This window comes from Triturus cristatus, chromosome 1_2 (assembly GCF_964204655.1).
Source record: "Triturus cristatus chromosome 1_2, aTriCri1.1, whole genome shotgun sequence".
NCBI classification, from domain to species: domain Eukaryota; kingdom Metazoa; phylum Chordata; class Amphibia; order Caudata; family Salamandridae; genus Triturus; species Triturus cristatus.
In genome coordinates this window covers 378,792,197-378,817,292 of record NC_140580.1, presented here as the reverse complement: position 1 = coordinate 378,817,292, position 25,096 = coordinate 378,792,197, and the positions used below count along the sequence as shown (strand labels likewise).

Genomic DNA, 25,096 nt, shown 5'->3' with positions numbered 1-25,096 from the left:
ATTGCTATTGTAAATGACAATGCTTTTTATTTATCGATTTTGAAAACCAACATATAAATAAAAGGCATTGTCATTTACAATGCCAATAGCTCAAACTCTTGCAAATGCTAGACCTATTGCATTGCAAATGCGTGTTAATAAGTATTTTTTTTTCCTGTTTGTCCATGCCTTTGCTGCCTCGCTCCAAGCACACTGATAGTGACACTGAAAGTGACCTAGTATTTCCTGAGGCTGAAGCCGGGAAACGCGTGCAAGAGTTGGTATTTATGCTGTTTTAAATTGCTTGTCGCTGCTAAACTTTTAAACTTGCTTATTTTGCACTTACTTTAAATTCTTGCTGTTTTGCCATCCCGGGGACCACGCTCTTGGCAATCGGGGGCAGAAACCCGACTTCCTGCTTGGGACGGCCACCATTTTGGAGGTACAAGCAGGTTGCGGGCTAGTTGGACAAAGTGACTACAATGAGCCGCATCTAAAGAAAGGGGAGCGGCCGCCATTAAAGTGAAAGCGAGGCATGAACTTCACAAACATTTTTTTTTTTGTAGCAGCGCCCCATGTCATGCTTTCACTTTAATGGCGGCCACGCCCCTTCCTTTCAACTCAGCTCACTGTATTGAGCATGACAAGCTGAATACGACTAGCATCGTCTAAAGAAAGGGGCATGGCCACCGTTAAAGCGGAAGCCTGGCATGGTGCTCTTTAAAACAAAAAAGATTAAATACGGCGAGCCTGCATCAAGAAAGGCCAGTGGAAATAAAAGGTGCACGGCCGCTATAAAAAAAGCGCACTGCGCTGCTAAACAAATAAATAACGTAGATGAAAAGGTGCAAGTTGGCCACCATTGGTAATAAAATGTTTAAAGCGGGCGCCATGTTGAAACCTAAAGGGCGGCGCCCGGAGGCAAAGCGGGCACCCTTGCAGGAAAGCATGTTGTGCCTGCAATAGAATAAAACATACCATGTAACAACACAAGTGAAAGGGCCAGTCCTCGTGGGAGGTTACAAATGTAGAAAAGGCAGCACTAAGGAGGGACTACTAAGCCTATTCATGAATCATAAGCAACCATTTAGAAAGGACAGTAACAGGAGCCAATTGAAAAGATGAGCAAGAAATGGGTGGAGCTCCAAGTCCTTACTGAATTACAACATGCCCCGCCTCCACCTAAAAATGCAGGGGCTCAAAGTTTTCCGTAGGAGCTGGTGCCCACGCCGGTGCGCCAAATCCAAGGTTGGTAGTCTTAAACCACCTCCTCCCTCTTTAGTCCAGTACCAGACACTCCCTGCACCATATCTCACTCTTGCTGGTTCTTGCATCCTCCCTTTGTGGTGGTTTCCTCTTCTTTTTCTTGCTCTTTCTTTCTGATTTGTGATTGTTTCCCTCTCTTGCTCTCATTAATTATCTGAAACAGGAAAATAAGTTTCCCAAAAACAAGTCCGGAAAGCTCGTTTCAGCAAGCACCGGCTCCAATTAAGCAGTGGCTAGAGCTGATTCAGCCTCATGCCTCTTTCCTTTCAACACCCCATATTAGTGTTGCTTTCTCACTCTTGCAGGTTATTTCTCATATATGCTTGTTTCCTTTGTCATCCTGCCTCAGTTTTCTGCTTTTCTTTTGCTGGTGGAGTACAGTAAGGCCTGGTCCCCTAAAGGCGAGTGTCTGCGTCCACCACCGGTTTGGAAAGGCACTAATGAATTATGAAGGCAGATGCTCACCAAATACACACTGAGTGACCACAGAATAGGTTAGAGAGTGCTTGGCAAAGCTTCGCTTGAGTCTGCACTATCGGCTGAGAGCAGTAGTAGCCGACAATTTCTGCTACATGTTTGGGCCTACAAAGACATTTGACACTTTGTATGACATAAAGCAAGGTCCCAAGCATGCACTGTCTGAAATGTGGCAAAATAAGCTTCTTATGACACTTCCCCCCCACATTTTCAAAGCAGACCTAGCAGCCACGCACACAACTTTATACTCTTCCTTCCCACTTGGGCAGTCCTTGCCATATTCCTCCAACCATGCATGGTTGAATGGTTTGGCTTACAGCTAATTTGAGAAAGCAAGAGTGCCTTGCTCCACAATGTGCACCACACAAATTCAACTTTCAATAACATCTCAAAATAAAAACAAGCATTGGCATAGCCAATAGGTCTCGCCTTTGGGACCTTATAAGAGTTTAGCCATGCAACAGTTGCATAACTAAACACTTATAAGGTCCCAAAAGCGAGACCTATTGGCTATGCCAATGCTTGTTTTAACTGCTACTAATAAAGCCTCTCGGAGAACATCAAAGAGAAAGTAATCGCGGTAAAGCGCGGCGCGCGCGCCCGCGCACATGCACTGTAGCTCTAGGCTGGCCTGGTAGCACTTTTTGGAGCCCTCACAAAATGTCTCGCCAGACCAGCGCATGCGCTGGGTCAGGCGAGACCTAATCACATCTTCCTGGGAGAAAAAAGGAAAGCAACAACTTGCCTTTAAGTATCAGAGGTTCAAATCCGTGGGACCAGGGACAAAGAAAAAACATTGCACAGGATGCTACATCCAAATACAAATTACACAGTGATCATTGATCAGTTCTTGAACCTACTGCACACACTTCACATTTTGCACTATATTCATGGGGAAGTTGCAGGCTGTGGGGGAACAGAGGGTGAAGCTGGGCAGCTGTTGAATTTCACTCTTCTGAGTTGCTAGCCAGGCCCCTTGGAAGTCTCTGGGGTGTCGGATCTCACCCCCGGATTTTGGCCCTTTATTGATTCAGGAGGAAGTGGAAGAGTGGTTCCAGGGATGGCATAAGGAGTGCAGAGGACAAGTAAAGGGCGCTCCTTGTAGGAAACTAGGGAGACATCACAAGAGGCCTCCATCTGTTCACACGGGCCACAAAGGAGTAAGTGGTGTCTAATTTCTCAACAGTAAAAAAATCATTTGTGTGCCAAGGAGGAAAAAAACCTTTTTTTTTCAGCTGAGTTTTTCTAATGTTGGTTTTGTTTTGTTCTTTTGCTGGCTTTTGATATTTATTTATCTTTACAAATTATATGACCAGATTACATGAAGCTTATTCAAATAAATACGTTTTGGGGCTTAATGTTTTCCTAGAAACCTGCCACCGGCGCAGACAAAAAATTGCGGCTGACAAATACCAATGCTCCCTCGTCTTAACATCATGCCTTTCTTCCACCACCCTACACTTCCTTGGGCAGGTTCACAAAAGCAATTAGGAGTACAGAAAGCAGTGCTGCAGGAGTACTTTATTAGGTACTAATATATGCCTTTGCGAATCTGCTCCAAAACGTCCAACTCTCTAAAATTTCAAAGCCGGCACGGTACTTCCTGTTTGCACTAACTGAACAGGAATATTCCCTGAACATTCACAATTTTGTTATTTTGAAGCCAATTAAAAAAGGCATGTAAGAGTATGTAAAAAAAAATTCAAAGTACTGAATGCTCTCCAAAATTGACACCTGTCTATCTCACTCTTGCAAATTCTTGTACATCCCTGCTTTCTCCATTGGTCACTGTTTTGCTATCTTCATCTTCCTTTTTTTAATGCTTTTCCTGGTGTCCCCTCTCTTGCTCAGGGCCAAAGGCTAATGATGACAGGTACATCCCATGCCCCAGCACACACCACTGGCACAAATTAAGCACTGATTGCGTGGTTTTTCTTGTACAGGTTCCAAATTTTCTGTTTTCAAGAAGGCCATCAGAAAGTTGGCAAGTTCAAATTTAGTGTGTGTGTTTTTTTTTAGTATTCATCTCTCTTTTAATTTAGATATGGGGTACCCTTATGTAAACGTCTGCGACTGGTATCACCACCATAGTACTAACTTCAAGGGCATATGTGGTAATCTTATAATCCTTTAGGGAAAAGAAATTCATTGTAATTGAATTCATTTCATGTGGTTTAGCTATTAATTGTATTGTAATTGCATTTATATAGCGCTTACTACCCCTGACGGAGGGTCAAAATGCTTTTTCGGCAAGTAGCGTGCTACTCTGCATCCCATAAAGGATTAGTGGTGAATTAGTATTGTGAAAATATGAAAGTAATTTGAGTGGTGGATATGTTAGTCAGTTTTTGGATTGAGAAGGATAGTGGAGGGATATAAGAGTGAAAAAGGTTTGCATTTATATAGCACTTGCTACCCTTGATGGGGTGTTGAAGCGCTTTTTCGGCGAGTAGCACGCTACTTCGGATCCCAGAAAGGATTAGTGGTGAATTAATATAGTGAAAATATGAAAGTAATTTGAGAGGTGGGTATGTTGATAGGGGGACTGGGTCTCCTTGAGTTGGCACTCTTGTTCAGGGGAACTCTGGCTGTTGGCAGGAGTAGGGCCTGTTTGAGCAGACTCAGGAGTCTGTGAATATACTGCACAATTAATGAATGATTAAATACATCCCAGTAGTGTTGGTATCCTTTCTATGGAGGAGTCAAACATCATCCGTGGATGTAGCTGCTATTAATTGGAACAGGTGCTGCTCAAGAGTGTACAATCCCAAAAATTGAAAGCATGCCACCTAACATATGAACTGAGAGATATCTTTTGAATTATCACCAGGCCCACTGGAATTATGTGATTCTGCGGCTGAAGTGTTTTTCGCATAATTATGGATCCCCCACATTTGCCACTTAATCCATCATCTGCTACATCATCTGCAGATTTTAGCCCCCAAAAACAGTTTCTAACGCAACTAAATCAAAAGTTACTAAAAGCGTCGCAAAATGTGTGAATGCGCAGTGGAAGGCCATTCGCAAAGGTTAACTTGTCATCTTTCAGTTCTTTCTGTATTTGGTTGTAAAACGGGTACCATTGAGGTGAATTTTCTGCCTAGACAGTATTTACGTGTGTAAAAATGACAAAGTAATGAAGTAATGCAATCAGAAAATGTGCCACATAATTTGCCTTTTCTTGTCGCATAACTTAGTCAACCCTGCCCCATAATTTGGTGCTCCTCTGGCGCATAATTCAAGTGGCCCTGAACATTACATGAAGATTTTGGTAGAATAGTGTGTTCTTTCTGTGGTGCGAGAACATTCAGGCGTCTCAAAGAGCAGGCATTTTTTTAACGCATCTCTGGCTATTATGTAATGCACATGCATTCAGCATGTGGTATTTTCAACAGTGTAATCAAAGTGTGTAAATATGGCCTATTTGAAGATTCATAAGTGAAACTAGATTTTCAGAATGGAACTACCACTTAGAGGAGGAAGAAAACACAACTGGTCGAATTCCAGCAGGTGTTTCACCCTGCCTCTGCTTCACTCTCATTGGAAGTCTGCAAGAGTGGTTGTAGATGAAGAGGGCAGGCCTTGGTTACGTGCCCCTATTGAAGTGAGGCACTGCCTACACGAGGATCTAGACATGTTCCAAGTGAGATTCCACCTGTGGAGTCCACTATGGGTGTGCCATGTATCCTTCAATAGGAGTCAAGTGCTGATGGTTGGTTCCCATAGTTACCAGCCAGTGGGACCAATAGGTCTCATGGATTCTTGTACCAGGCTCCTCATATCTGAGGATCCCCAGTGTCTAATATTCCAGTCTTCATTCTATGTCTTGAGTTCATTCATCTCTTTGTTCAATCTTATGCTAAACTGTCTACCAGGGTCCTCTCATACATCCTCTCGTCTGCCCACTAATGTGATCACGTCAGAGAATTTCGAACATCTAGCTTTAAAGTGGTTCACAAGTACCAAGAGCTTTTGGTCCAAGCAAACTTTTGAAACCCTCCTCACTTTCTGTTTTGGAGTTTGGACTAATGCTCCAATGCCACTGGCAGCGGGTTTGATCCCCACTTTCATCAAAGCTGAGGGTCTTGGACACTGTAAGAAGAGGATTTTTGAGGGTGACACTTTTATGTTTGAGTAGTCCGTCTCTCAGAAATATCCAAGGTCCCATAACATATTGTGCAGAGAAGCCTCAGCCATCTTCTTTACCCGACTGACTGTTCACTCTGCAAGATGACGCGGTCTAGTGGTTAAGTTGGCCGTTGTGGAACCAAGGTGCTCATCGATCCCGGCTCCCCTCTTTGTCATGTTGCCTGATCCTGGGCAGTTCTCTTTTCTGATCATAATGATAGTTGCTCGGGGTTGTGAAGGGCAGCTGCATTATTGTCGCGTGCAAATCTTCACAAGAAAAGCACAAAGGAACTCTAGTTGCTCGCAGATGTCTGTCTGAACATTCCCAAACAGTTATCGTCCAAGAACAGATGCTTGCAAAGATGGGTCTCGGGTCGTACAGCAGAGCTATCGATCAAAACGGTGTCGCTCGACCCGGCAGTGTGATGGTTGAGCCCTTTCCCCTGGGTGTCAGTCCCATCCAGGCCCAGCATTTCATTACCAGTTTCCCCACCCGAAGCCTGTAGCAGCCAGCTCTCCTAACTTTGAACTCGCCCCTCTGCGAGCAGCGACCGGGCTATTTAAAATACCGAAACAGCAGCCACCCCACCCCCCACCCCGCCCCACTCGAATCAGGAAACAGCTGCGCACTTACTGTTTTTCACGTTATTTGGGCTACACCTGTCCGGCTCAACCAAATGGTGAGGGCAGTTGGGAGCAAGCATTTGTGAGGGTGGGGTTGGGGGTAGTTTCTGTGCCGTTCGTGGGATCTTTCTCTAATTTCTTTCTCTTCTTTTTAGGCCCTGCCAATAGGCAGCTTTAGGTGGCTGTTGTCAAACACCTTTAGAGCACAGTACCAACACTTAGTGGCTTTAAGTTTGCCCATTGCTTTTTAGTGGTTGATTTCCTTGTCGATCTTTTTTGCTTGCTTCTTATTCAATTACTTTTTTTCGTCTTCTTGTGTTTGTCCCTCCCTCAGAGCATGGTTTCTTTATGATCCTTTTGGTAGGATGCTTGTATCCTTCCTCGGCTTACATTCGCGGAATTATTTTTTTATTGTTCTTTTGCTTTCTGCCCGTTTTGGGAGTGTATGCCTTTTCTTGAGCTCTGCTCTTTCTGCCGCTTCTGCCTTCATACCTCCTCCACCCATGCACTCGGTCTCCCACCCCCCAGGCCTGTCTTGGTTTTTCCCACTGCACTCCGGCCCACTCAGATTTTTTTTTTTATTTCTCCCTAATTGCTCCACGAATGTACCTCCGGCCCTTCTTTTAAATTTACCGCACCAACATTGGTGCCTGCCATCTTGAAACAGTAAGTAATGAAAAAAAATGGCCACTGTGTCAGACAAAATGGTCCACCATTGTGGTGTATGTGGGCGTGTCTGTGGGGACGTATGCATGGATAATCGCATTTGTCATTGTGCTTGGGCCACCAAAGCGCCATGATGCATACAAGCACATACGTGGTTGTGGCGGCTCCTTTGTTTGCTATTGCTGTTTAGCATTTTCAGTATCCATTTATTTCCTTTTCGACCTTGCCGCACAGCATCAGGAAAAAAAGCATCTGGTAATGTGATGCAAAGGCGATGTATGACACCTATATGTTGTGGTGTATGCCACTGCTTGTTCCTTTAGTGTACACAGTTCCATCCCCTATTTTCACTCTGAGTTTACGCATGAATTTCTTAGCTCTTTGTGTATATGTGCTGTTATATTTTTCCACATCTGGGATATACAGATTAAGCTAACTTCCCCTCCTCCACTATATACATATTTTTCTCCTCCTGACCTCACAATACTTTTCTTCAAAGGGCGAGTCTATATCTTTGTGTTTCCTCTATCAGGGTGTACAAATGTGGAGTTTTTCTCGCTTCTGAGATGTACAGTTTTCTAAATCTTTACTTCCGGCATGTGCAAATTTTGCTTCCTCTCTCGGTCTCACGGTGTGCATGTCTTATGTCCTTACTGAGTACTGGTATACTGGGTAATGGTAGCACCCAGTATTGACAGCCCTTAGAAATGCCCACAGCGTGTTATGAAATGCTATTTCAGGTTTTCCGTAGAACACGCCACATATTTTACCATTTACCAATGTTCGCCACAGTTATTCAACCGATTCAGTGCGCTGGTAGTATGTTAGGGAGGTAAATGACGAGTGTTGTACGTCATATTTGGTCTGGTCCAGGACAGTCCTGAGGTACCTTTCTAACACAGTTGAGAACTAAAGCATTGTAGTGGGCGAGGTGGCCTAGTGGCCAGTAGGACTGAATTCGAGTTACTTGATAGAATGATATTAATTAATGCAATGAAAACACCAGAGTGTTTACAGGGTAAACCAACCCAAATACACATACATAATGAAACAATTAGTGAAACAGTGATTATTTGCACAGAAAAGGTCACATATAACGAATATGTACACTAGACAATACATAGAAATAATAAACAAACAGATCCTGTTTAAAGTACATAGGCCACTATAGGGTACGATTTCCTTGTTCTATATGTGGATTTGCACGGACGCATAGGACAGGTAACGTCGACGTTTCGACCCAATGTAAATGTGCCGATTAGTATGCATCAAAGGGGGTCTTCATCAGGACAAGGAAGGTTGGGGACCTGGGAAAGCGATTTGATTAATTGGAAATGGATTCCTCGTGTCTCTTATGCAGGGGGCCAACATCAACTTTGAGAGAAAACTGTTCAACTTCTGTAGGACGGTAATTTTGATTTTGAAAGGAAAGTGGTGCTGTCTCAACAATCGCCACGTATTCAAGTCCGCGAATTGGACAACTTGATCCGTCAAAGGCTCAGCACCACTTTCCTTTCAAAATCAAAATTACCGTCCTACAGAAGTTGAACAGTTTTCTCTCAAAGTTGATGTTGGCCCCCTGCATAAGAGACACGAGGAATCCATTTCCAATTAATCAAATCGCTTTCCCAGGTCCCCAACCTTCCTTGTCCTGATGAAGACCCCCTTTGATGCATACTAATCGGCACATTTACATTGGGTCGAAACGTCGACGTTACCTGTCCTATGCGTCCGTGCAAATCCACATATAGAACAAGGAAATCGTACCCTATAGTGGCCTATGTACTTTAAACAGGATCTGTTTGTTTATTATTTCTATGTATTGTCTAGTGTACATATTCGTTATATGTGACCTTTTCTGTGCAAATAATCACTGTTTCACTAATTGTTTCATTATGTATGTGTATTTGGGTTGGTTTACCCTGTAAACACTCTGGTGTTTTCATTGCATTAATTAATATCATTCTATCAAGTAACTCGAATTCAGTTCTGTTTCTTTGGGTCTGTGTGTGTCCTGTATAATTTTAGAGTGTATTCAGTACAAGCTAAGTTATTTTGTTCACTCTCCGACAGAACCACTGTTCTTCGCTTTTACTATTACGCCCAGGTTCTGAGGGTTACTGGGTTACCCCATTATCCTTAATGGTTAGTGGCCAGTAGGGGCACAATAATGGTTGTGGACAACGTTTTAATCCTTGACATCGATCGCAGTATGGCTTACGTCCTGTGTATTACATACATTTTTCTAGCTCTTATATCCTAGGTGTCCTTTGATATCTGCCCTGTGTTTATGTATGTCCCAGGAGATGGGCCAGAGGTATTTGTCCTCTGTGTTTAGACTTGGTTCTTATGGCCTACGCTTTTTCTTTCCTGCAGGTACTTAACAGCAGCTTGTACAAGAACGTGTCTCCTTACGACTCCCTTAACAACATTGTGGATGGACTCAACTCTCTGACAGAACATTTCTCGGACCTCTCCCTCTCTTCAGATGCCAGGAAACCCAGCAAGAGGCCTCCCCCCAACTACTTGTGTCACCTCTGCTTCAACAAGGGGCACTACATCAAAGACTGCCCACAGGTAAAGCTGAACATCTGAGCGATCTGGGAGACACTGGGGTCCCTCATCGCATTCTGCAGGGGGCCCGTCATTTTGTGTTTCGCCACTGCCTCCACCCCCCACTGGATTGTCAGCATTTTTCTGCTCACAGCTGCCCCCATCCCAACCCATCAACAATACATATTTATGCCGCATTCCACTGCTCGGCAGCCATTTGTAAGTTACCTTACTGCCGGCACCAGGGGGCATATATATCAACCGATTTTGTATTCGCAAACGCTGCGAATCGCAAAAGAACAGCGTTTGCGAATACAAAATCACAAAAGGAGATGTATGAGGCATTTCAGCCTCGCAATCTTAAGGAATCGCTAAATATGCGATTTCTTAAGTTTGCGTAAGCATTTAAGAAATCGCAAATTGCGATTTCTTAAATGCAATGTAACACGCACGCAAGTTGTGCGATTTCTCCTTAAGAACTTCAAGTTGGTGGTAAATTGCGATTTCTTTGAAATATGCACTTTTTTGCATATTTCAAAGTGCCATGTGGTGCACATACATGCCCTTAGGGCATGTATGTGCGCCATATGTGCACAGATGCTGATTTCAGGGGTGCATCAGGGTGTCATCATGACACCCTTGCACCTTTGAAATTATTCTCAATTTGCAAATTGAGAAGGACTTCCCATTCATTGCTATGGGCCTCCTGGCCCATAGGAATGAATGGGAAGGTATTCCTTAATTGCGATTTCGCAATTTGCTAATCGCAATTAAGGAATTTTAAGAAATCGCAAAAGTTGTGCAATTTTTTTAATACATCCCGTTTTGCAATTCTCAAATAGCGATTCTCAAAAAATCGCTATTTGAGAATCGCAAATGGAGATGTTGATACATATGCCCCCAGGTCAGAACCCCTAAGGAGCCAACCCTACTGTTCTACCATTAACCAAGAGATCGGTTCCCTACTTAAATCTTTTTGCCACACTTTTTTTAAAGTGGTCAATCACAGTGTACTTGGGTTGGGGAGGAGGGGGGCAGGTAGGCAGTGTGGAGTTGAGAGGTGACCAAGTCAGTGGGTGAGAAACGATGGACAAAGAAGTATGGCGATTCCCAACAACTTGTAGCATGATCCATCCCTAAATGTATTGAGTGCAAACAGCCTAAATATCCCTTATTCTTTCATATTATTTGCTTTTGGAGATATGTCTTTGAGGAAGCCACATCCACTGGTTGTTTAATGAAAATGAAAAAGTGGGCTTAGTCAGTAACATGTTAAAAATTCTATTTTTTCCGTGATCTGTGAAAAGCGGATAGTGTAAAACAACTCTGAGCGGGTTTCCAGCAAAGCTGCCCCCCCAGCCTGACTATGTCAATCTTTGAGCAGACTAGTTCATTTTTATATAATTTGTTAATTACCTGTATCACAAGCGCAGTTTACACACAAAACATGCAATCTCAATACATAGCACGCCTTCGAGGTAACCTAGATCATTGCTGAGTCTTTCCTTAGTATGTTCCCAATTTAATGCCTTTTTCAGGAAGTTTTAAGATAACTTGTAGAACAATCAGCCTGCCCACAGCCAATTTTATTGAAAACCTGTTGTGTAGTGTCGCTGAGATGTAAACAGGGATTTGTAAAGAATAAGTAAAAAAAAGTCTTTCCTCCTTTTTTGCATGTTTGCAAGTACCAGCTTGTGAGAAAGTTTGATTTTATAAATTACGCTCCTGCTTGATAATATGCTCTTCATCTATATGTTCGAGCTGTGTCGTCTTTGATTTATAGGTGTGCCATTTTATTGAACTATTTGGGTAACTACTTATAAATTACACATTTTCTGAAACTCATCGTAGAGGTGGGCGAGGCACTGAAAGCTTGAGGTGGGTTCAAGCCTGAAGCCTGGCTCTACCACAGGTCGAGATCCTGTTGGAACCCCGAGCCCATAACAAGCCGAGCTTTCATGTGGCTTCTGCCGGTCACCCTCCCTCTATGGAGGATGTAGTGTTATGGCCAGAGCTGCCGACTTTGGAACTGGGGAACCAAGTTTCAGTCTCTGCATTGGTTCACCATCCTGTCATTCTGGGTAAATCACTTAATCTCCCCATGTCTATAAACAATGAATGTTGGCCTTGTGTCATGTAACTGATCCTAAGTAAAGCGCTCCAATACCTTTGGGCCAATTTGTGCAATATAAAAACCTCGAAAAATGTACAAATCGGTTTAAGCGAAGACTTAACAAAAAGAAAGACAAATAGACAGGGCAACTGGAATTATGCAATTGTGCGGCCGCCGCATAATTGGCCTTTTCTTGCCGCATAACTTCATCAACCCTGCTGCATAATTTGGCCCTCTCCTTCCACATAATTCCAGTGGCCCTGCAAATAGATAGACACTTACTGGCCGATTTGTACAAAGTGAAACCAGAAAGCCTAGATACATTGCGGCTTCCCCACTTGAATATTGTGATCTTAGACACGTTTTTTATGTCACTAAAACTTTTTTTCTCTTCATTCTCACTCATGAAAGCACTTTCAAATATGCTAGTTCGGAATACCAGATGTTCAAAAAGCCATTGTGTGTGATCTAATAGGCTATAATGTTGCTCTATAGCAATCTGAACCACTACATGGTTTGTATGACAATTGTCTTGCTTCTTAGCTCACTAACGGTTCATGTTCAGAAACTATCACTGTTAATAATTACTTCTCAGTGCAGTGACAGTGTGTGGTGTATTAATGTCAAAGCTTCTACATGTTATTGACATTTGAAGAGACTTTACCAGATTTTACATGCTTGTTGTATGATGTACAAAATACACATTTGCGGAGCTCGGCTCGTGCACGGGTTCTAAGATCCGAGCCAGACTCCTGGCTCGGCTCTCCCTGGTAATTTGTTGGCTCACTCACCACTAACTCATCTTTCGACTGGTATAGGTTTTTCTTTAGAGATGCTCCCATTTACAGTGAAGACTAGACTGGAGGGACACAATGGTACAAAGCTCGGCAATGGGAGATTTTTCCCACCATCTTTCTGGAGGCATAGCCTCCAGTTTGCAAGGTCAGAGCAGGGCCAGAGAAGAGGGCCAGTCCCTCCCTCCAGGAGTTTTTCCCCTTTATCGGACTCAGTTCATGGAGAAGGACTCTAGCACAACCTCCCGGCTCTGTCCCATACCTGACCCACAAACTCCGCCTTCACTAAGACTATGCCTAAGGCAGAGCTCTTTTAAATGCAGTTGTCTGACCTAGTTCCTGTTTAACCTTCCACAAAATATTAAAAAAATAGTTTTTTTTACAAATGTACATTAGTTGGGTGATTTAAAGTTTATTACATTACGCTTTCAGTTTGGCATTACATTTAACATTGTCTGTTACTGGTTAACAAGGGTGGGTCTGAAATACTTTGGATACATGTATGTTTTAATTCTCCATAGACAATGGTGAGTTATTGTTTTGGATGGTGTTAAAAGGGCACCCCAGTCGCCTGTAGCATGGGAGTGCCCAGAGTTTTTCTTTATATAAGTATTGTGGGGAATTTGTGCCGAAAAGCGGAAAAAAAATAAGAAAAACAAGAAACTTGGCGCAAGATGGTTGTTGTGGCCGCCCTTGTAATGAGTCAACATTTGCATCTGTATTTGTTTAGCGGTAGTGCATTAGCAAGCCCTGCAGTGAATAAGCAGTGCTCCCAAAGATGGCAGTACAGCCAGGCTTTATCATAGCTCCTATATGGGGACGCAGCCACTTCTAAGCCCACAGACCCATGTTTTGGCCCATAGAAGAAGTGAGGCACGCGGACATGATATGACAAGATCAAGCTATTTTGATCAAGAGAAGCAGCCATGTTTAGAACTCATGTATCCTAGGTCAGCTGTTGAAAATGTAGACACTAAACCGCAGAATCTCCTTCTTCAAAATTAAAAGCCATTTTTCGAATTAGGACCGAGTGCAGTCAAAAGGGTCATTTTAGATATTAATCTCATAATGCGCGTTAGTCGAGATGAACCTCAACTCTGGGCCAAAAATAGCCAATCCAGAAAAAAGAACAGAAGTGTATCGTAAGTAGTTTATACCGCACAGACGATCTGCCTAAGAAAGTTCAAGAAATGCTGATGGAATCTGTAACAAGCATTGGCACAGCTAACCGGTCTCCCCATGTGAGAGCTATTGGCTTTGGCAATGTGTTTTAGCCATGTTGTACACTAGTGTGGCTGCTGTACAGCATGGCTAAACGTTAGTGGCATCGTGTCGGGTGGGGTAGATTGTAGTGGGGATGAGTAGAATGGGGTAGATTGGAGTAGCATGGCGTGAGGGTGGCGTCCAGGGTTTAAATTGGTTTTGAGCAGCTTGGAGTGTGGTAGATTGGGGTAGCATGGAGTGTGGTAGATTGGTTTAGAGTAGAGTGGGGGTAGAATGGGGTAGCTTGGAGTGGGGTTGCTGATTCTGTGATTCTGTTTATAAAAAAAAAAAAACATCTGCTTGAGCCAGCTTAATATTTTTGCTATATTCTTTTAATGCTGACTTAAAAATCACGTAGGCTTCTGCCTTGTGCCTGGCCTTGCGTAATGTAATTAATGCTCATATAAGGTGCTCCAATACCTTCGGGTCAAGGTCACACTATATAAACATTTGCAGAAAAGGCACAAAAATAGTAAACACAGTTTTAGCAAAAGGAAAGACAACCAGATAACCATTTCCTGGCTGATTTGTACAAGGTGAATCTCAGAAAACCTGGATAAATCCCATCTTAAATTGTGTGATCTTGGGCAAATGTGTTATTTCACCAAAACTCTTTTTTCTTTATCAGTAAATACAAAAGCATTTTCAAATACGTGAGTTCAGAATACCAGTTGTACACAAACCTATTGTGCTTGATTTGATTGAATATAATGTTGCTCGCTAATAGCTTGGGTCACGTACAGTGTTTACATGACAATTGTCTTGCCACTTAGCGCACTAATAGTTCATGTTTAAAAAACATAATTTTTAATAAGTACTTCTTGGTGCACTGCTATAATGTGATTTATGAATGTCAAAGCTTCACATGTTAAGGAAATACACAGTCCTGAATTTTGAAGTGGCTTTATCATACTTTATGTGGTTTGATGTGTGATTTACATAGCAAAGATTTTCAGGCCTTGGCTCGTGCATGGCTCCAAGGTCTGAGTCAGATGCTAAGCCCTTTTAACCTTAATGTTAAAATACATTATTGAATCCTCACATAAGATGCTGAAGTTTTTGATTCAGAAGCAAACATGAAATATAACAATATTAAAGCAGAATGTGAACCAGACACAAAAACTATACCTCTGTAAAAAGTATGTATGTTTACCTGCTCATAAACACAAGGCATAATTTCTTTGCGTGGTGCTTACGTCAAATGAAAATAATTCATGCCTCGAATTTCTGCTTTAAAAACAGACTTCTCAATCGACTTGTAAACTTTAGCAGACACTATGGCTGCTGATCCTACTCTCTTTCACCAGTGTCAGGTCATGTCCACACATGCTGCTATCCTATCAGCTGCCCACCATACATATGTTACACCGATGAATCAATCCGGCTACTTTTGTTTGATCTCAAGAAGTGGACACACAGATTGTTAGTTATTCGACAAGTCAACACGGAGCTTTATTCTTCTTGAGAGCAGGCTACAATATGTATAAATACTTCTCAGCTATTCGGCATCCTATGCTCTTGCTGATGCCTCTGCCGGAAAACGTGTGTCCGACTCTCACCAGCTGCAGCAGAAAAACATTTTCATAAAATGTGTAATGTTGTGGCATAATAAATTGTGGGCATTGAAAGAACAAGCTGAGCCCAAACCTCACTATATTTGGGGATCACAGGGAGTCAGGAGCAACTACAGATGGAAAACGTTGCCCCAACAGAGGAGATCAGCATTCGAGGCACACGCAGAGCAGCAGAGCAAGCCCAGGATACTGCAGCTCACCGGAGCGCCCTAGTGCCTGTGGCGTGTGGCACCACGCAGCTCTGGTAGCACGTCCGGGCCCCTTCTGTGCTCAAATGCCTGAAGCTAAATAAAACAAGAAATTAGGGGAGTAAGCAACTTATCCATGATGGGGGTGGGCCGTGTGCAACGACTGAAATATGGCGAGGCACGGACGGATACAGACACAGGCAAACATGAGCAGGAAACCAAGAAAAAATAGTTCACAAAGCAAACACTTAAACACCAAAGTGTAAAGATACCAGTAATTGGGCAGTGCTCCATGGGAGACGGCAAAACACAACAAGCATTGGCCATAGCCAACAGGTCTCGCCTTTGGGACCTTATAAGTATTTAGTTATGCAGCACAATATCCTTGGTGCAACAACATCAACTGTTGCATGGCTAAACACTTATAAGGTCCCAAAGGCGAGACCTATTGGCTATGCCAATGCTTGTTTTCTTTGTTGTTTGCCAGTGCTTCACAGATTCGACAAAATGCATCTTGCGTTTTACTGATACTGCAGAATATGGCCCCAAAAATTGTCAATAAATCATAAAGTCAAGACATATAAGCTTTGCCAATCCTTGTTAACGCCAACTACACACGTGCATGCCGTGCTCCGAACATCCTCCAAGCCACTAAATCTTTGATTCTAATGTCAGCCCCCAGCCTGATGTATCATTACATCCAGCTTCTTGAAGAAGCACACTCATTTGTAAATAGTGCCAAATGAATTTGGGTGCATGCGAGTGTGTAAGATCTACACCAACAACATAATACATCCGGATTCAAGTAGGATGATAGACAAGCATCTGGTAAGCATCCATACACGCACAGACAAATAAGTGTTTTACGTCCTTGCAGAAGACACAACAATCTGATACTAAACCTGTGACTACATAAAATACTTTGATTAAGAGAACACAATGAAACACTGGAAAATCCAACACAACAAACTACTTCGGAATAAAGACAGAAAGAGTTGGGACTATTATGCAATAGCACATAATAAGCTACAGCACAACTTAAGAGAAGTGGGTACCAAACAACAGATGACGAAAAAGCAAAATACACATGGTCTGATTTGCACACTTTTTCACACACACCAGATGTGGATTTGGTACACAAAAAAACACCAACATGTTTCAACCAGGGGACGAACAGGGAGTGTCAACTAGACAGGATGTACACACCCACCAAGTTGTCACAACCATTTCAAATGTTTGCTACCACATGAAACTTACTTCATCAGCAAATATAAAAGAGTCACTGATGTATGCATGCTTAGTTTGCCGAAATATCCCCCAAAATTAAATTTTTCACAGACAGTTGATGGAAAGGGTTTCTTCACATGAAAAATTTGTTTTGCACAAGAGGGAGAAATGACGGTTTTATGTGCTTAACATAACTCCTAGACATTTACTCCTGAATCTGCAGCAGTAAGTGTGCATAGAAAAGAGTAGGCAAGGATATATATGCTTTTAGTCCATCTTCTTGCATAGTCCTTGAAGGTGAGGGAATTCCCAGAGAGCTTGACATGTATGCACATCGGATGAGGAAACGTACAGCATAAGAGATTTCAGTATTTATTAGAAGTTAAACAAACAAGAAGACAGACAAAACCACGTTATAAAAACAGCAAAATGGCATATAAAAGCATACAAACCAATACACCCAAAATAAGCCCGGCAGGGAGTGGTGCGCGCGCGCTCGTGTTGCTGGTAATTGCATGGAAGGAACAAGCCCGGAAGTGGTGCGTGCGTGTGCGCGCAGTCTGCTCTTTTTGGAAGCACTGCACTCGTGCTTGTGGCATGCCGCTGCACGCTCCCGCAAGCTGGATGCCACCACAAGCACGAGTGTGTGCTTCCAAAAAGAGCAGAACGACGGCTAAAGGTCCTCCTTTAGCGCATGCGCGCTGCGTAGGCGAGACCTAAAAAGGAGGGACAAAGAGGAAAGATTAATCACGAACAAGCAAGCCTTTTAAAAGGACAATCGAAGTAACAAATAAAAAGTCAGTGGGCGGGCTGTAAGCCCACAAAATGTATACAGGTTTTGAAGAGTTGATGCAAGCGCTGCATAGGCTCGACCTAAAAAGGTGTGTACCCTGGACATCAACCCCAGAATATTGTTGTGACACAATACCAATGACAAAATATATATTTATTAAAAGTCTAGCTCTTTTATACTTAGCTCCACGTATATATAGCTATCCATACATATATCTCCAAGTCATATGGATGTGGGGTTAGGAATGGTACATCTATATATTATGCACTAACGTTTTGATATTTTGTCCCTCTATATTCTTGTACCACAATGGTCTGGGGTTTGAGATTCAGTATAACAACCCTCTAAAAACAACCGGAGTGGCGTTATTGTGAAAATGAAGTTTATGCAAATTAAATAGTTCTAGTCACTTGGCAAAAACTAAATGCCTGGTTGAACTCTTGGGAATTAATGATTTTTACATTAGAACAGCCTGACCTGTGACACATGAATTCCCACAGCTCCGTCAAATTATAGAGAAAGACCACACTGTTTCCCCACTGGTCAGCTCGTTCTTCATTGTCCACCAACCACATCCAAGTGCAAAATAATATTACAAATGCAATGCCTTTCAATGTCTGGAGATGCAGACCAACCCATCTAGGAAAGGTCTTCGTGTCCCCTTATGTCCTAAGAGCCTGAACTTCAGTCACAAAACAACTGTATGGTATTTCTGGCTCAAGTCTGCATTACAGCACTACTTCATGTGTGAGTGGACACCAGAAAAAGCTTGACTTTGGGTTTCAGGATTCTGAACTTTCACCAACTTCTCCGAATGGACAACAGAAACCATCTCTGACCTGCTCTGAAATCCTAGTTCCAGATAAAGGCTCCAAATGCTTAGGTTTTTTCTTTAGACATCATATTTAGGTGTGCCAAGCCATGAAGTACAAACAAAGCTTTGTTCGGCCTATTGTAACCCAGATGAAGAAGAGGGCAAAATCTGAAAGCAAGAGCTGAGTGGTGAAAAAAAGCAAAGCTTTGAGGTAATCTGTGCTAGGGTCTGGCGATCCCAAGATATGGCTACCTCAGGCAATTAGTGACAAAGTTGAAGTAATCTAGTATACTCGTTAATTCCCAATAACCTCCCAAGAAGTGTCCTCACACCGGTGGGTTTGTGGGAAATTATGAAGTTTTTTTCTACAACTTTCGTGACAGTTTATGGAAAACTTTGCCATGCCTTGCAAAGTTTGAAGCTTCTTTGAAACAAAACTTCTGAATAAAGAAGAAGAAACAAAAAAGGTATGCAAAAGATGTACTTTTCTAATGCCATCGTGCAAAGATAGAGCTTGGCAAAATTTAAGGAGAAAAATGCCTGAAGTTTACATTCTTGCATTTTGTTGCAACCATGCAAGCAGTGTGTATTGGCTTGCATGGGTTGTATTAAAAAGAAGGGCAAAATTCGGTAACTTTGTGGGCTGAAAAAAAGCTTTGCGCACCTACAAACACGCAATCATTTTTTTTTTATCTTTGAAGAAAACTCTAGGCAGCATCACGCTAATAGATAGCAATTCATCAAGTGCATAAACCATAACATACACAAAGATCTGAAACTAAAGGGCCTCTTGTTTTAAAAACACCTGTAATCTGATTCAATCATATTTTATTTTTAGGTCTTGGCTAGAAATTGCATGTGCTGCCTCTTCGAGACATTTCGTTTACACACAGAGGGCTTACAGCCCGTCCTTAGTGTACCATTGGTTTGTTTCAGTGTTTCTCTCTTTCCCTTCATTCCCATTTGTCAAGCATACATGTGCCACATCCTCTTCTTGTGTTTGGCCCTCCCCTGGAGCATACACTAAGTAATTGTGTCGTTCCACTGCTCCTGTTTTTGGAGCTAATATTTGTGTTGAAGCACTTTATATGAGTGCTTGGGTCTTCAAGCCATCTGCAATATACCCGTCCATGCTGTTTTTTTTACGTTGCACCCGCCCCCATCCATGCTGCTTCTTTTTCCTCGCACCCACCCCCATCCATGCTGCTTCTTTTTCCTCGCACCCACCCCCGTCCATGCTGCTTTTTTTCCCTCCCACCCCCTGCCCCCATTTATTTCTTCTCCACCCCCACTCGACCCTGTTTAATCAAACCTCCTGCACCCACCTGTGTTCGTGTATGGCTTTTCCCCTGTCTGTCTGCCCACTCATTTTATGCGAGTGCGTCACATAAAAGTAATTGTCATATCCCATGCCAGATATACATCACAACACCCTACATACCGTTAACTTAGCGCCTTCTCATCCGCAAAGACACTCCTGTCCTCTAATAGAGCCACTTCCTGTTTGCACACTTATCCTGGCCTACGGTTTGCTCATGCCTCCTTTACTATCACTACCTTGTAGTTAGTAATCAGAAGCTCACTGCAAATATGTTCAATGCACCAGTACTTTTTGACAGTTTCCGTCTCCCCTGGTAACTCCCTTGTATTCACCACCACTGTTGCTCTGATCCCCGTCCCCTACGCCTTCTTAAATCCCATCGTCCTGCACCCCAGCTCCGTCTGTCGCCATCTTGTTTACCTCCTCCCCACCCGCCCTTCACCCTTTCCCGTGTGGTGCTGCTTGCCCCACCCCTGTGTTGTGCTACTTGTCACCTCCCTCCTGTAGACAGAAAAGCGCTGTGTTGCGGCCAGCGCTGGCCAAGTCATAGTGCTTTTTCCGATGACTTTCAGCCATGCTGAACAGCGGCCTATTGCTCTACAACATGGCTAAAAGACATTGACACTGACAAAGCCAAAGGCTCTCGCATTGCCTGGACCTATTGGCTTTGCCAATGCTTGTTTCTACAGCGCCGATATTTCTGAGCGCTTTACAAACATTGTTGAAGTAGTTACCGTCTGTTTTCCTCCGTGGGTTAATTGACTAATTCTTCAAAGCACAGGCATTGCAAATCATACCACCAGAGCTGAAGGCACCACAGAGGTTTCTGCTGATGCTAGCTATGCTTAGGCCCACGGGAAAGGATTTACAACACTTCCCTTCCTTTTTTTATACTGCTCAATTTGCCTTTTATTGCTGCTTAATTTAGCCCGCCCCGACTCCTAATTTGATCCCTTCGCCGCATAATTCCAGTGGCCCTCCTCGCTGTTGGAGACTGAGCCTGTGCCACACAGAACAACCTGCAAACTTGCGGCTAGAAAGGTATAGTCAGGCCCAAGCCTGGGAGAGAGGAAAGAACCAAGTCCACTCCCCCCCCCCCCCCAATTCCCCCCCCCCCGCCCAACCAACCCTGATTCAGCACGTCCGACCCTGCAAATCCATCCCAGATGTCTGCGAGGAGGAGGGAATACACAAAGCCAAGGAGCCTCCCGCACCCAGCTGCTGGATCATGTTTCTGGGGGATTTCATGCCTGAATCTGGTGAGATTCCTGGAAGACCAGAAACCCTACACTGCAGTGTGTAAAATTCAGTCTGGAGGGCAGCCAGCCAGCTGGAGTGGGGCTCAGAGGGAGTAGGGGGGGAGAGACTGGGGGAGCAGCCGGAGGCGGGGTGACAAAGAGAAAACACAGAGAGCAAAATGGAAAAATCGACTTCCATTAAAACAGAAAAAAATGATGTATTTCGGTACTTTTGTAAAGCGGTTGTTGCCATTGTGTGATAACTTCATAGCGCTCTTTAAAGACTTAAAATATGCAAACAATAGCCAGCCCTCAGGGGGTCTGCATGATGCTTCTAAAAGCACAGGTTAACTTGTCTTAGATGTGTTTATAATTTACCAAAACGTGTGATACTGCACGCAGTGTTGGCTACCAACGACGAACTTTAGCACACCTTAAAACATGCTGGTTCTTAAAGTCGTGGGGGCTGAGCCCCTGAGCCACTTTTGCACCACCGGTGCATCACTTTTTGTGACAAACCAGTGGCGTAAAACATGCGCCATGTCACGCCATATTTACAAGATGCGTCACTTCGTAAACCCCTGCGCTACATTATACCTGCGCCAGGTATAATGTATGCAGGGTGGGCGTACCCCCGCAAGAAAGGGTCGTTGGAGTGGCGCAGCGGAATCTAAGAGATTTCGCTGCACCACTACTAGGACGCCAATGCGTCAAAACCTTACGCCTGCCTCATGGCAGGCGTAAGGGTGACGCAGGCCCTTTCACATGGGACTTGCCCCATGTGAAAGGAACATTGCTGGAGTTGCGTCAGGCTTCTGACACAACTCCAGCAATGCGCCACTTTTTGCGCCGACAGATACGTCAGTTGTACTGAAGTATCTGTCCTTCCCTGCGACATGATGCGTCATATTATAAATATGACGCATCATTGGTGTCACAAGGAGGACGCACTGAGAAGTGACGCATCGCTGCTTTCACGCAGCGATGCGTCACTTCTCATAAATGAGGCCCGTGATATTCTTCTCTGTGACACCAACATTGAGGATGGTGGTGATAGATTCAGCCTCAATCGTGCACTACACCCACTCGTGAGTCTAAATTCTACCCACTGCCCCCCTTGTCTTCAAGCCAGAAGTCAGCACCTCCCCTCTCCCCTCTAATAATCTGGAATTTCATTTCCTGGATGCCTTCTGCAGACAATCTATGGACTTCACTCTTCTCTTAAACCATGTTACTATATTCTTCAACTTTGTTACTATAGGCTGAAACTGTTGGTATAAACTAAAACTGTTGCTAGACTTCAACTATGTTACTATAAATAGAACTGTTACTACAGAGTGAAACTATGTTACAATAGACTAAAAATGTGTTGCTATATTATTTAAATGTTACTATGAACTAAAACAGTTACTATAAACTAAAACTGTTACTATAGATTAAAATTATATTATAGACTAAAATTATGTTACTGTAGGCTAAATCTATGTTACAACAGACTAAAACTATGTTGCTAGTCTTCAACTATGTTACAAATAAACTAAAACTGTTACTATAGACTAAAATTATGTTACTGTAGGCTAAATCTATGTTACTACAGACTAAAACTATGTTGCTAGTCTTCAACTATGTTACAATAAACTAAAACTGTTACTATAGACTAAAACGATGTTACTATAGACTACATCTATGTTACTACAAACTAAGGCTATGTTGCTAGTCGTCAACTATGTTTCTGTAACCTAAAACTATGTTACTATAGACTAAAACTACGTTACCATAGACTAAATCTATGTCACTACAGACTTAAACTATGTTGCTAGTCTTCAACTATGTTACTATAAACTAAAACGATGTTACTATAGACTAAAATTATGTTACCATAGACTAAAATTATGTTACCATAGACTAAAGATATGTTACTATGGACTAACATGATTTTACTATAGACTAAAACTATGTTACTGTAGACTAAAACCATGCAACTATAGTCTTAAACTATGTTACTAAATACCAAAACGGTTACTATAGACTACAAATATGTTACTGTAATCTTAAATCGTGTTACTATAGTCTTAAAGTTACTATGGCTTTTCACCTATGCAATGGAGTATTACAGGAATCGGTGTGCAAGTACCAAGTAACATAAATGCTGGTTTTTATGCACTCGTCATAATCCCAATTCAGACAGATACAGTATGGATTACTTCTGAGTTTGTGATGATTGCCCATAGCTTTGATGCTTCCTCCCTGTTGCTGGTTCTCTGGCTTTGTTTCTAGGTATATGTTCTGATGTTTACTCCAATGGGAACCATTTACAAAGTTGTAGTCTATCGTGCAAGTCGATAACCAGCAGTTGGGGTACTTAAACCAGCTGGTTAAGCAAACAATAATTATGTGACATTAGCAAGATAACTGGGCTGAATAAATGTATTATGTATTCCCTCTTTTATTCATCAATGACTTCTGATATGTCCAGTGTTCAATTACGATTACAAAAAAAGTGCTAGGTCCCATGTTAATGCATAGCTTCAAACTACAGCTTGCAGCACCCACTGCTCCTAGCAGGGATGTAAAATGCTGGCACCAATGGCCTGGATGTGCTGCTATTACTTTTAGGGAATATTCTATTGCTGCAATGATGTGCTCTGCTGAAAAATAGGCAGACAGTGCCACCATGTGGTAGACTGTTGTAAAAAGTGTTTGCCTCTCAGCACTGGTACTTAATTCTTAACACCAGTACAAATTAAGCACTGGATACACCCCTAGGCACACCCGTCCTCAACCTCAGGTTATATGTCTTTCTGAAAAGGTATCAAGTGTCAAAATCTCAGCATCAAAATTAGCTGAAATGATAAAATCTACTTTAGATGTGTTCCCAAACAGATGATCTAGCAACAAGACTACATTCTCTGGAGATCCACATATTTCAAGGTACACATTAATGAAATGCATTGTTTTTTACATTATTTCTTGCCACAATTCTAGTCTTTTCATAGCCCTGTACAACTAACATAGCACAATTATTAAGTTAAAGGGTACTGAATTTACCAACTTGGGTAAGATGAAAGGAGGAGTTGTTCTTGCTTGATTTAAATTCCTGACTTGCAGGTGACAGCAAATATCTGCAAGCAGTGCTTAAGTCATTAAGGCATCTTGATAGTAAAGAGATTAAAACATACTGTATTAAAACATCTTATGCAGTTGTCAGCACAAATGAGTTTCAACATTAAATTGGTGAAGTTTTAACTTCGCACCCTGCTTTAATTGAAACTGCCACACCCCCTTCAGAGCACCTCTAGTTTGTGAGGAAAGTGGGGAACCTGCCAGTGCTCCAATCCACAAGGCCCATGATTCATACTATATCCTTATTTCATTTCCCACCAGGGAAGGTAATATTTTTTTGTAGATACCCACCTGGCTGTCTTCAGGTGCTAACACTAGGATAAGAACCCAGCTCTTCGATCTTATAATTCAGCAACCAAACCACTAGAATACATCTTTAGTTAGTTTTGTAACCATCACAGTGATACTTGTATACTTCTCTTGCACTTTCTGAGAGCCCACCACCCTGTTGGGTATTTTGCAAAAGTCGGGCCTGTAGGTTTTTGGAGACCATCACAAAAGTGAGGATCGGGCTCCCATTTAAACAAGCATTGGCATAGCCAATAGGTCTCGCCTTTGGGACCTTATAAGTGTTTAGCCATGCAACAGTTGCATAACTAAACACTTATAAGGTCCCAAAAGCGAGACCTATTAGCTATGCCAATGCTTGTTTTAACTGCTGCAATCTATTGAAGCCTCACGGAGAACATCAAAGCGGCCTTGCGGCCGTGAAAGTGATCGCGATCACGATCAAACATCAAAGCGGCCGTGCGGCCACGAAAGTAAAAGTAATCGTTGTAAAGTGCGACGTGCGCGCCCGCCCACATGCACTGTAGCTCTAGGCTGGCCTTGTAGCACTTTTTGGAGCCCTCACAAAATGTCTCGCCAGAACAGCGCATGCACTGGGTCAGGCGAGACCTAAAAAAAAAAAACAAGGGATGAATATGGGTCTATTCGGATAAGTGTGAGCGGGGGA

General features: G+C 42.8%; 1 protein-coding gene across 1 annotated transcript in view; it reads left to right on the top strand.

Moving 5' to 3' along the window:
- Positions 1–25,096, top strand: part of ZCCHC24 (zinc finger CCHC-type containing 24) — a 210,292-nt gene that overhangs the window by 45,387 nt on the left and 139,809 nt on the right. The window contains exon 2 of the mRNA XM_085604963.1: positions 9,517–9,717. Coding sequence (XP_085461089.1) covers positions 9,517–9,717 — 201 coding nt within the window. The remainder of the gene's footprint in view (positions 1–9,516; positions 9,718–25,096) is intronic.